This window comes from Peromyscus californicus, unplaced genomic scaffold, assembly GCF_007827085.1.
Source record: "Peromyscus californicus insignis strain IS unplaced genomic scaffold, ASM782708v3 Scaffold_4__1_contigs__length_199733344, whole genome shotgun sequence".
Lineage (NCBI taxonomy): Eukaryota > Metazoa > Chordata > Mammalia > Rodentia > Cricetidae > Peromyscus > Peromyscus californicus.
The window spans coordinates 158,898,947-158,912,404 of record NW_026294562.1 but is presented as its reverse complement, the minus strand read 5'-3'; the positions used below and the strand labels follow the sequence as shown (position 1 = coordinate 158,912,404).

Below are 13,458 nucleotides of genomic sequence, written 5' to 3'. Positions count from 1 at the left end.
ATGTCCCTGCTCCAGGATGCAGTTTTAAGTTAGACCAAACAACTACAGACAACTGAAGATACAGTCCAAGTTTAGAGAAAACTACTTCACTGTCTATTCAGGGAAATCCAAACTTGCGCAAAAGCAGCCTGCTGGTCCACGTCCCCCAGCCCAGCCCAGCCCAGCCCAGCCCAGCCCAGGACAGCAGCAGGAGGTACCTTGCAGGTTCTTTGGGGCCAATTACAAATGAACTTCTTGCTCACCTCCAAGATAAAGAAACCCACAAAGAAAACCAGTCATTGTTCCAAAGGTATTTATTTTTAAATTCGTTGAAAGAAATAAAATTATATTTAAAAAAATAGAGTAATCTCACAAACTGAAAGCCAGGAACAAAAAGAACAAGTTAGTATTTTTCCTGAGAGGCAGATCTGATTAGCTGTATGGAATCTTCCCTAACCTGTCGCACACACAGGCATCGTTCCTAAGGCATCCGAAGCACTCCAGGTGCTCCACGGGTTGTTGAGGCACGAGGCTTCAGCCCTCTGGTGGGGGAGGGACGGCGGGGCGGGGGAGTAAGAAACATTAAGAGTCGCTGCCTTTCTTATCAAACTGTACACGTTTCTACTTTCATAGATTGAGAACTGTACAAAATGGGTGGGCTCATGACCTGGATTTCAAACCCCAGGTCATGTTTTAGTAAAATCCTTAAGATTCCAAAGTCCCTCTCACAAAGAGCCAGACACACCCAAAACTCCACACCCCAAACTAGTCAAGGGCACCCATCCCAGGTGACACAGGTGTGGCTAATCCACGCTATAGCTTGATTCCTAAACCACCGGACCTGTCCACAAGGCAGATCAAACTCTAAAAGGTTCCCCAGTAACGAGTTACAAAAGCCACTTTACAATTTCCAAAGTCCTAAGCTTACCCACTCCCCAAACCTAGTTTCCCTCAATTTTACACTGAGAACTCTATCAAGCTAAACATTATTTCCCCTTCAGTAAGAAAGTCCAAACGCCAGCTAACAATGTATTCTATGTGGAACTGCTTGCTTGTGCTAATCATCTGATTTGCAAAGGTAAGAAGAGCACAGGTAGAACTGATGTGTATGTTCTGATTAGAAATACTGAGCAGCTTAAGTCCTTGCACCAGTAAGCACAATTCCACGAGAATGTCCACTTGTGAAAGCTAGTATTTGGAAGTAGGACTTTCTAATGTCTGAATGTCTATTGTGTGTTCAAGTGGGACCTAACTCTATCTCCCAGTAAATTCATTACATATTATCAATCCACTGGTAAAGATTAGGATTATATGGGTGCATCCTTGTTAGTTATACAAAACATCTATCAATCTTTATGAGATGGTTATTCCAACCAAGGTAAACTGGTGCTGGACCCTAACTTTTAAAAACCCCATTCATTTCTTGGTTCCCCAAAAACAGTGTTGACTCCTGTCTTCGGCACAGTGGCCCTAAAAGGCTTTGCTGAGCTGCAGGGCACCAATAGCTTCTGCACAGGAGAACAGAGTCCATACTCTTCTGTCACGCTCAGGGAGCAACCTGAGTTACACTGCGGTTACAGTAACCAAGTCTTATAGGAAACAGGACCAGAAATGACCATGTTCAAACAAGATTCCCGGCTACACAAACTGTGATCATGCAAGACTCATGTTTTAGTCACCATCTCAGGAAGCAACAAACTTTAGCTGGAACTGTGCAAGACAATCTACACGACAACACTGATAAAAGCAGGCCCTAGAGATACCCTACCGGCTTGTCAGTTTCACAACACAAAAGTCAATATCCTGAGTTTTATCAGCATTTTCTCTCAAATAATTTATACAGAACATAAAAGCATACTAATGGATAAACAGAGGCAACACCACATGAAGTCTGGAAGAACACCTCACTAAACTAGAAAAGAAATTCCTCAAAAAAATAAAAATAAAAAGATTTAGGAAATAAATTAAAGATTGAAACCTTATACTTTCAAGTTTTCTTTGACTAGTCTTTTGAGAGATGGCATGAAGTTGATACATTTTTCTAATAATCATTTGAGATCAAATACCAAAATGTGCCTCTTCACACAAGCGCACACAAAAAAACCCCTGCCTTTAAAAAGCATGGCCCTGTTGGCAGTTATTCTACCAAAAGAGTTAGTATTCTTTTTTTGCTGTTTGTTTTTTTTGTTGCTTTTGTTTTTGAGACAGGGTTTCTCTGTAGTCCTGGCTATCCTGGAACTCACTCTGTAGCCCAGGCTGGCCTTGAACTCAAGAGATCTTCCTGCCTCTGCCTCCCGAGTGCTCAGACTAAAGCTGGTGCCACCATGCCTGCCACCATGCCCAGCATAAATTAGTATTCTAAATCATGGTCTGTATCATCAAGCCAAGGCATTTTATTTACTAACTTGGCTGTCAAAAAATGGTTTCTCCCCCCAAAACAAACGCTCCCTTTACTAGCATCCACAGAAACTAAAATGTCAGCACACAGTAGATGCTGGTTTTGAAGGACACATGAGAATGCTAATCCAGTAGACCAAAGGACCCTCAGAGTTCAATCCAATCTCTGCATGCCCTTTAAAACAAACAAGGGAGGAAAAAACAACACTTCTTTCCTTCCTAACTGTAATTTGTATTTTTAACCACCTCTTTGGTGTGACCTGAATGGGGTTTCTTTACTTTGCCTGAAGTTATTTTTAAAAAATATGTACTTGTTGGGAAAAACAATGCCAATTATGCTAACACAGGTTTATACTAACTATAAAATGGGGTCAAATTATGATGATTGGTTTCTGAAGCCCTAGAATTTACAATACACAATTTAGACTAAAATCACAAGTTAAGGAACACAGATGGAATCCAGCTTTTCTTAATCCAAGGTATTGTCTCATTAAAACCCAAAACCTTCTATATGACCTTCCATTTTCCCATTCCTAGAAAAGAAGCATTTCTGGGGAAGTCAGGATTTATTAAGAATATTAAGGTCCAGGAATTTTGTTTTAACCATAAACCCCAAGTTTTCTTTTAGTGCTTCAAAAATCCATCATTTAAGACCAGATAAACTACATGGCTAATCAACTGTTCAGAGCTGAGCCCAGAAAATAACCTCAATGGAACAGGACCACGCTCAGCCATTGAACCAAGTGGTGCAGGGCGGTCACACCTCTCAGGTTCAAGCCACAAAGCTGCGCTGTCTGGAAGGAGATCTACTGCCCCGTGTTATCAGAATTTGTCGTAGTTTCAGTGCTGATGGGCTGCACGTTGTCTGCGAGGTTGTGTGCGTGCTCAAGAAACAAATCTTTCAGTACACTTAATTCCTTTGTCAGCAACTTAATTTTGGCTTCCAACCGTTCATTCTCTTCCTTGAGCTGGTTCACTCTCTGCAGTGTGTCTTGAGCCTTCTGCTTGCTTTTTAACCGGCTCTTTTTCACGGCCATATTGTTCCGCTCTCTGCGCTGGCGGTACTCGTCACTATTGCGATCCATGGGTGAACTCTTTTTGCTTTGCTTGCTTGGAGGCACAGCTTTGCCTCCTCCCCCAGGCCCGGCGGGCACCAGCTGAGGAACCTGCTGTAAGCCACTGGCATGTGCCTGAGTATGAATGACACTTATTCCGTTCACTGCTGGAGTAGTGGCTGGCTGCGGCAGCTTGCTCATTTGGGCGTGTTCCTTTGCCAACACAGAACAGGTAGAAATCAGAGCAATGTGATCAGCAGAGGTCACACTCAACTGCCAAAATATCTTCACATGTACCTAGTTAGAAAATAAATTGCATTAAAATATTAGAAATGACAGGATCAAGTAAGATTAAACTTGCATGGCCCTAACACAGCAGGCAACCACTAATTGGTTTTGCTGACACAAACAACTGCCAACTGTTGCCGTGTTTCCAAATTTCAAAAGGTAAGCTGGTTCAGAAGCACCATAAGTTGAAGGCCAGCCCCACCTGGGGCTCGCTGTGATTATCAAAAAGGGAAGGAGAACAAAAGCGTAGCACATGTGAGCCAGGAACACTCAGACAATCTGCCAGGGAGAAATTTGAGCTGTCTGGTTGGGGGGAGCACGGAAAAGCAAGTTCAGTGATTGTAGAAGAGCACCCGCAATGAGAGGAAGGCGTTTCAAATCAGGTTAGAATGCTGGATCAGAAAGCTCAATCTGCAGAACCCATGAGGATCGGGGTGCCATTATGATCCTAGCACGTTCCTTACTCAATATTCCCAAGGTGACTTAGCAATGACTTCACCTATTATGGGCTATTTTCTTAAGGCAGGGTACTTTCAGTTGGTTAGTTGATTTGCCTTTTTACATTTTAGCAACCTTAAGTGTCAGTTTACTGAAATTTACTCAATCTTTCTTGTATTTGGGAACGGAGACATCCAATAAAGTACCCCCACGCCTGCATCAGTTTTTCATTCTTGACACAATCACCTAGCCCAGCAGTTCTCAACATGCAGGTTGTACCCCCTTCGGCAAACCTCTATCTCCAAAAAATAGTTACATTACAATTTGTAACAGTAGCAAAATTACAGTGATGAAGTAGCAACGAAAATAATTTTATGGTTGCGAGGGGTCACCACAACATGAGGACGGTATTAAAGAGTCACAGCATTAGGAAGATTGAGAACCACTGGCCTAAACATACTGATTCACAAAAGAAAAACTACTAAGACCTGGCTTGCTATGATTGTAACTAATCCCTCTGGCCACCTGTGAACTGTGACATGTGAAAGCACACCTACTCCATCCCCATGAGAACATGTGTCCCCATCTAGGAGACACAGCACCCTTAGAAATGTAGGAAGCATTATGATCCATCACACTGCTGCTCTAGTTTCCCAGAACTGCTAAAATGACATCAATGGACAAAGTTAAGGAAATTAACTAGAGTTAGGAAAATGCTCCAATGAGTACACCCATGGTTATTAAGAAAAGTCCAATCAGTAAACATCAACAGCTTCACCCAAACTTTAGCCAAGCCTGCTTATTACGCTGGCCCTTTATTATTTATTACTATTAATCTTTGCCTTTAAATGTCCATATATCATTACTCTGAATTGTTTTCACAGCCACTCAGCCAGCCCTGAGCTAGTGGGTCATCTGTTCTTGCTCCAGCACTAAAGCCAGACAGAGAGCTTCCTCCCAAGCCATGATGGATATGGACTCTGAGTTACGTTCAATAACAGACATTTCACAATTTCCCTTGAAAATGATTATGTGGCCTAATTTCTCTCCCACTTAAAAGGTAGTTGTTCAAAATAAAGAAAGTAAACAAATTAATTAAAAAATATGAAGTGGGTATTCAATATTAACTTAAGCCACCCTGGCTGCCATGAACGCTGTTGCTTATCAAGTTGGTATAATGTGTTTAATCCAAATTTAAGGACTTGTAAAATTTAATACTTCTCCCAGGACTCTATTTTCTTATATTTTTATTCTTCAAAGCTAATCTCTACAGTCAATTTGTCCTACCTCAAAGATAGCCAATGATCCAAAGAAGTGCAGACTAGAAACCAGATCCCGTCTGTCCTTGGCTCTGGCTCCCTCACTTCCACCCTGGACACACCACCCCTTCCCTCTTGTGAGCTTCAATTCCCCCCTCTGTACAGGAGGGATGTGGAAATGGTATGATGCCACAGCTAACAAAATACCATCAACTCTAGTCACTACCTACTTATTCACAACAGGCTCCAAATGCAGGGATGGTCTGCCTATTTCTGAACCAAAGATACAAGAATGGGGTAGGGTTCTAACTACTCTTACTAAAGTGCTAACCAGAACAAAGGAGAGGTTTTGAGTGAGTCTTTTGGCTAGAAAAACCAGAGTATTGTTTATTGAACCTACAAACTTGCAAGAAAAAGGGAGAGGAAATAAAAAGTAACTCATGATTGTTTAAAAAAAAAAAAAAGTAGGCTGGACAAAGTGGTGCATGCCTTTAATGCCAGCCTTGGGAGGTGGAGTCAGGTGGATCTTCGTGGCTAGCCTGGTCTACATAGCAAGTTCCAAGACATCCAGGGCTATGTAGACAGATCCTGTCTTTAAAAAAAAAAATAGGCTAGGCAGTGGTGGCACACACCTTTAATCCCAAGCACTCAGGAAGCAGAGGCAGGCAGACCTCTCTTGAGTTTGAGGCCAGCCTGATCTACAGAGTTCCAAGACAGCCCTACACAGAGAAACCCTGTCTTGGAAAAAAACAAAAACAAATCTTCAACCAGTAGATAAGCCAAAAAGGTAACTTAAAATGAGGAGAAAATGAGACAGAGGATCACGGAGCTAACTTAGCAGGCATCAAACAGATCAGCTTTGGTTGTGCACTGAACACACTTGTCCTCTGTGCCTCTGTTCCGTCCACAAACACGGGCTGAGCTCTCCAGAAAAGCAGTCTGACATTTAGTATCTGGCTATTTAACCCGAGTCAAAGTCTGGCTCCTGGATGGACTAATCTATTCCAAAGTTCAGTCCACAGGAGCAGGGTGCCGCCTTCTTCCTCTACTTGGCGATCACCCAGGAAGCAAAGGCGAGCTGAGGGGCAGCAGCCCTCACAGCCCTCACAGTGGACCACGACATCAGCACTGCTCTGCAAGTGCTGATTCCCAGGCTGCCAGCCTGAGGGACACGTTCTGGATGTGGGCTTTCAGGGTCCTGTTTTAGGGGAGCTCCCCAGGATTTCAGCGACACTGACCACAGAGAACTATGGCTGCATATAAATAATCAATCTTAAGAATGTGGGGCTAAATGAAACGACTAACAGATTTTTTCAAATGCAATTTAATTCAAATAATGCTCATTCAAAAGGGTAAAACAATGAAACTTTGAAATGTTAGAATAGTAAAATAAAATGGAATTTTTCTCAATTTTTACTTAGAACAATAAACCTGTACAGAATTTTCCTAGTGTGTCATTTTTTTCATAAACCTGGAAAGAACAACATATTTCCTTCCTCATTTGCCTCTCAAAATAAATTTTTCACTCAATTTCCTTAATGAAGGTTGAGTCTTCAAAATTATAAACAAAAACCTATCACATCTATTGTCCCTCTTAATGCCACCAAAATTACCTCAGGCTGACATCATCTCTCAGGGGCCCCGGTCTCGGGTGTAGCAAGCAGCCTGTGCTCTCTCCACTCACTAACTAGACTACCTAGACCAGTGGTTCTCAACCTTCCTAATGCTGCGACCCTTCAATGCAGTTCCTCATGCTGTGCTGACCCCAACCACACAATTATTTCCATCGCTACAACTGTAATTTTGCTACTGTTATAAATCACAATATAAATATCTGTGTTTTCCAATGGTCTTAGGTGACCCCTGTGAAAGTGTCGGTTGTTCGACCCCCAAAAGGCCTGAGCCCTGTGCACAGGTTGAGCTGGTTGCTCATCTAGAGCAATCTTCCACTCAAACCTCATTATGTCACAGCTTTCCCTTATGCTCAACTCAGGGCCTCTGCACTACCAAGTGCCTCCCCAATGGTCTGGTTTCTTCTTTGTGCTTGCTGTCCGGTCTGCTCCCCAGTTTCTTTGGCAACTCCAGCTTCAGTGTATCTCCCTGGAGACTGCTGGAGGCAGGGTCCATGAAAGAGGACACTCCTTCAAGGAGTTCTGTGTAAGCGGTCCACTGGAATACGTGAAGAAAAAGTATGCTTGTTTGGATGCTATCCTTTAAACCTAATCAGAGTACTATTTAGCACATTCAAAACAAAAATATTGTTTATAAATATGCATTTATTAGGAGTTCCTGTTCAGGTTTCATTTTTTTTCTTTTTCTTCTTTTTCCCCTTTAATGGCAGGGCAGGACAAGGGGATAGATAGGTAAGGGACCAATAAACTTAGTCATTACTGTTACTGAGTGAGGCAACTTTTGACCAGGTCCTGTGTCTCTTTCTCATGATCTCAGGAGGGAATGTTCCCAGGGGTTTTCCCGGGGAACATTTAATTTACCAGGGATGAAAGCACCTCTCAAAGATCACAGAGCCTGGCTGACAACCATGTCGTGCTTGCTTGTGAGAATTTAAAGGATACTAGGGGAGGGGTGATGTCCGTTCCCACCTATTTGTTTCTGGTAGGTAATAAAAATAACTGAGCCAGCCAAGCGTGTCCACCAGAGGCAGGAAACAGGCTTAAGTTTTTCTTCAGCTCAACAGCATCCTGTAATTATTTACAGTTTTTCAGAAGCAGGGAAATAACCCCAGGAGTTGCTTATCAAAAATACTACTCAAGTGGCAACAACTGAACAGACCTTCGAGCTCTTTGAAGGCTAGGAGTGTGGCTCAGAGGTAAAGGGGTTTGCCTACCATGCACTGAATTCTTCTATGTAGAATCCCTCAGTAGAGAAAGCCCTTACAGTGCTTTACTTCAAATTTCCCTCTGTGAAGACAGGTCTGCATTCAATGATAATATATTCAAATAAGGATTCAAGGGGGTGGAAACTCGGAGACACAACCCCAGCTGTTGTGCAACCCACAAAGGTTAAAACCTTTCTAAAATTGACACATCTTATGATGCAGCTTACCCCCCCCCAAAAAAAAACAAAACAAAAACCAAAACCAAACACATACACACACACCCCACAAAAAAAAAAGAAAAAGAAAGGAAAAACCACCCTCAAACAAGAGCAAGCTAAACATGCCAACCTTCTTAGGACCAGAAACACACAAGCGCACTTGGAAAAAGAGGCCATCCTTCCCCTCACACATGCATGCTCAACCTCTCCACCTGGATACCTCCGCTGGCTCTTTTCCCCCGTTCCCTCCAGCCGTGCTAAGGAAAGACTTCATGGCTTGACCTTCTGCTTCTAGTGAACTGGTGGTCGATGCGCGATTTAGGATGCCCTCCCCCTCCCAGTGAACGGCAGGACACGCGACCGTCTCCAACACCAAAGCCCCTCTTGCAACGTTATGTGTTTAAAAATCAAGTGCTTTCCCTGGTGGTCACTAGGTTATTAACTCCAAAGAGGACCCGGGCCCTCCCCGCCCCGACCGAGCTGTTTGGGAAGAGACAGGAAAGAGTCCTAGGTGGCTCCAAAGTAAGATTCGGTCCACCTTCTATTCGAGGAACACCCTCCATCCCCAGGGGCCAATGCGCGCCGGGCTTGTCACGCTGCACGTCGCAGGGGGCCGGGTTCTGGAGGGGCCACCTGGTCCTCCATCCCTTCCCCGACGGCGGCGAGGGGCGCCCGGGGGAGCGCGGGGGTCGGCGCCAGGCGAGGCGGCGCTGGGCCGCAGCCAGGGATGAGCTCAGCCCCGCCGGGTGTTGCCCGCAGGTTGCATCAGACGCCGCTCCGGGCCCCCGCCCGCGCCACCAGCCGCCAGGGGCCTTCCGAGCCAGCCTGCCGATTCGGGCAGGGCCGGGTCTCCTCGGGCCGGGCCGGCACCTACGCGAGCGGCGGGCTTGGCCGCGGCCTCCACCCCCGACCCTCTCCGAGCAAGAGCCCACGGCCTCCTTACCTGCGCCTCCGGCCGGCCCGCCCGCCCCCAGGCGGCCTCCACTCCGAGCGGCCCCGCGCGGCGCGGCCCGACCCGACCCAGGCCTCGCAGCCCGCGAGTCGGCGAGGAGGAGCGACGGTTACGAAACCGGCAGCCTCCGCCCGTTCCGCCACCGCGGCGACCGGCTTTCCCCTCCTCGTCGGGTCCGCGCGCGGCCGCCGCCGCCGTGACCAATAGAAGCGCTGATCTGAGTGCGACGTGCTCGGGGCTCGAGACGGGCAGCTCCACCAGCCAATCACCGGCCGTGTGGCGGCGAGAGGCGGGCGCGCGGCGAGGGCGGGACCGGCGGGCGTGGTGGGCGTGGCGGCACCGGCGGGGGCTGCAGGCGCGCTCTGGGTTTCACACTTTAGGCTGCTGGCGCTGGCGGGCGGCGGCCTGAGCTGTGGGAGTGACCCGCACGCAGAGAGAAAAAAGTTCTGTCCGAGTTGGAGGCTTGAAAAGACGATCACCTTGTGAGGGCCTCACCTGCCTTTGGGAAACGACGTTTCCTGAGATGGATTTTTGAGTGACTGAATTTTGTGTTTAGGCCTTAGGGCCTTGAGACTTTTGCAAACTTTATTTTGACGAAAGCAAGTTAAGGAAAAACCCTGTCCAAAGTAGAGTTAGCACACTTGTCACACTTGAGAACTGCGGACTCCTGTGGCTCCCTGTCAGATCATAAGTATGCTCGCCTCTGAGGACGGGTGATGGACATGGCATGGTCTTTTAACAGTGACTAGCAGTCCTGGTTCTCCCAAACAGTTCGCAGGAGGATCGAAAGCATTTTTGAAAAACAGGAAGCAGCGCGCTGGGTGGAGGGCAGAGCCCGCCTGCCTGATAGGTTTGATTGCTTCCTCTTTAGCAATGCTTATCATTCAAAACTCACTAGCTTTCAAAGAGGAAATGTTTCTTCATCGCCAAGGCCAGGAGAGCAACTCTCCACCTAAGACTGCTTCGAGGAATCCCTGGGAGATGAGAATACCTGCAAAAAGAAAAAAAAAAAAAGAGCAACCACAGAGAGTGAACCCTGATAAACCTGTGCCACAGTTGGGAAGCTAAGAATGTCATCAAAACCAGTATGTCTCTTTCGGTTCGGATCCCTGTGTTATGAGCCGACATTTCTGCAAGACTACAAAGTTGGACTATGCTTTGTTGCTCACAAAATCATGATTTTTAATATTTTCCAGTCATGTAAAAACTGTATAGAAAACAAAAACAGCCTTACACATCATGTGTACACTGAGTGGCCTCTGGTTTGCCAGCCACTCCGCTAGCTGCGTTCTGGGTTGTGTCTGGGCAAGCCTTCCACACCCAGCAGTCAGGCAAAGCCCAGGAGTCTTGAGATTTCCTTGTTAGCTGATAGCTAGTAGTGTTTTTCCTGTTTACAAACATGTATTGGTGCCAACTGTGTGCTCAGGTGTGACCTAAGCTGGGAGTCAGCAATGAAGAAGACAAATGCACAGTCCCTGCCTCCGTGCAGCTTCCTCTGAGAACCAGAGAGACATGATTCAAGCACCATTTTCATAGATGCTTAAGGAACAAGTCCAAATGCTGAGGTTATAAGAGGGGGACCAGACCTGATCTAATGCGTCAGAGAAGGCCTGGGGACGAGAAGGGTTTGCTTGGGTGGCGCTAACGACTTGATACACCAGTCGAAGGTGGTACCTGCCTGGAGGCCCTGTGATGGGAGGAGGAACTTCAGGTGGAAGTGGCTGAGGCAAGAAGCTCCAGTGGAGATTGATGGGGTAGAGCTGACCAGGTGAACCCAATAATGGTTTTGATCAGGGAATATTTGAACCCAGGGGTACTTACAGGGTAAGCACGCTACCACTGAGCAAAACCCCAGTCGAGAAGAACTGTGTTTCACCCTCAGCCATCGGAAACACTCATCATAAGGAAATGAGAGCCTGATGAAGACTTTGCCTCCAGGTTGAAGAAATCTAGGTTGCCTTCTTGCAAGTCACAAAGATTCAAGCCGTCTGAGTAAAGGAAAAAATGTCCTGTATATATCTGTGCCTCATGAATGTCCAAAATATACCCTAGAAATCCAAAGATGTTGTAATCCAGCAGTATATTAAAATCTCCTTTAAAAGGACTTGAAAAGTAGGGGATCCTATTGGTTGGACAATTTTGCCACTTGACAACTACTGTGACTAATCACAGGTCGCCTAAGTGCTGTGGTCCAGTGTTTCAGAATATTTGTTTACACTGTAAAGATGTCTCTGCCTAAGGCACCTTCTGGCTGGTTTAATGAAGAGCTAAATGTCCAATAGCTAGGCAGGAGAGAGTAGGTGGGACTTCCGGGCAGGGAGAGAGAAACTGGGAGGAGGAATCCAGGCACGTGATTTCACCAGCAGACTCGAGCAAGTCGAGCAAGTCGGAAGTGCTGTACTAAGAAGAGGTAGCCCAGCCATGGGGCAGAATGTAGATTTAAAAAAATAGGTTAATTAAGTTATAAGAGCTAGTTGGGAAAAAGCCTAAGCTAAGGCCAAGCTTTCATAATTAATAATAAGTCTCTGTGTCATTATTTGTGGGCTGGAGGTCCAAAGATAGTCCAACAAGAAAGCTTGCTACAGTACAATCAGAATGTTCACAGCTCCAACTCTTGCATAGAAATGTGACCTTAGGCAAATTATTTAACCTGTGTCATCTGGAAGTTGGGATTGTAGTTGGAATTTTCTTTGGGCCACCAACCAGCTCCCACTAGCTCTTTTTACTAAATTTAACCTGTTTCTATTCATCTACATTTTGCCTCAGGGCTTTTTACCTTTCATTCTGTATGTCCTACTTTCCTGCTTCCTCTGTGTCTGTCTGTTTGGCCCCTGGCATCTCCCTGGTGTCCCCCTGTCTTTCTCCTCAAGCCTAAATTCTTCCTTTTACTTACTCTCCCTACCCAGAAGTCCCACCTATACCTCCTCCCTCACTATTGGCCGTTCAGCTTTTTATTAGACCAATCAGGTATCTTAGGCAGGCAAGGTAAAACAGCAACACATCTTTACATAATTAAACAAATGCAGCACATCTTTCCAAATATTCTGAAACGGGGTTAACAACAGTGTTACTTTGAGGATTGAAAGAATTAATATATGTTAGGCCTCTGCCTCATATTAATAGGAACTATTAATATGAAGTATTGATTAGTACTTTCGTGATCCAAATATGTGAATAATGAATGAGTATATTCATAGGAGTAGACTGAAACACACTTCAAAGTTAAGACATGTTTACATTGCTCTAACGACTCAATCACTCAAATACATATAACATTGAAGATGTTGATACTAATTGTACCCATTAGATTTTTTTCTAATAGTAAATTTAATTACCACATCTTCATCTGTTTCCATGAAATAAGGATGGGAAATTAGTAACCCATTTTTTCTTTTAGATATACTTTTTAAGTTAGATATATGTTTATGTCTGCATGTTTGTTCACCTGAGTGTAGTGCTGAAAAGGTCCAGAAGAGAGTGTTGGATTCACCAGGACCTGAAGTTGTAGGTAATTATGATCCACACAACCTGGATACTGGGAATTGCACTCTCATAGACCTCTACAAATGCAGTAAGCACTCTTAACCACTGAGCCACTTCTCCAACCTAATCTGTTTGGTTTTTTTTATTATTATTAAAAAATTTTCTATTCATTTTACATACCAACCACAGATCCCCCCCTCCTCCCTCTTCCTGTCCCCCAGCCTTCCCCCCCAACCCACCCCCATTCCCACTTACTCCAAGTCAAGGTCTCCCATGAGGAGTCAGCAGAGCTTGGTACATTCAGTTGAGGCAGGTCCAAGGCCCTCCCCGCTGCACCAAGGCTGTACAAGGTATCATACCTTAGGCACTAGGCTCCAAAAAGCCCACTTCATGCACCAGAGATGAATCCTGATCCCCCTGCCTACCCCCCCCAAACAGTTCAAGCTAAACAACTATCTTGAGTATTAGAGGGCCTAGTCTAGTCCCATGGGGGCTCCACAGCTATTGGTCTATAGTTTGTGGGTTTCCACTAGTGTGTCTAGTTGTCTCTATA

The 13,458-nt window shown here is 45.3% G+C and overlaps 1 protein-coding gene across 1 annotated transcript; it reads right to left on the bottom strand.

Moving 5' to 3' along the window:
* Positions 1 to 275: 275 nt before the first annotated feature.
* On the bottom strand, positions 276 to 11,308 carry Cebpg (CCAAT enhancer binding protein gamma). The gene is made up of 3 exons (XM_052760254.1): positions 11,260 to 11,308; positions 9,414 to 9,784; positions 276 to 3,728 (listed from the first exon to the last, which is right to left on the bottom strand). The coding sequence occupies exons 1-3, from the start codon at positions 11,306 to 11,308 to the stop codon at positions 3,183 to 3,185; spliced, it is 966 nt and encodes a 321-aa protein (XP_052616214.1). The 3' UTR covers positions 276 to 3,182.
* Between the last annotated feature and the right edge of the window lie 2,150 nt (positions 11,309 to 13,458).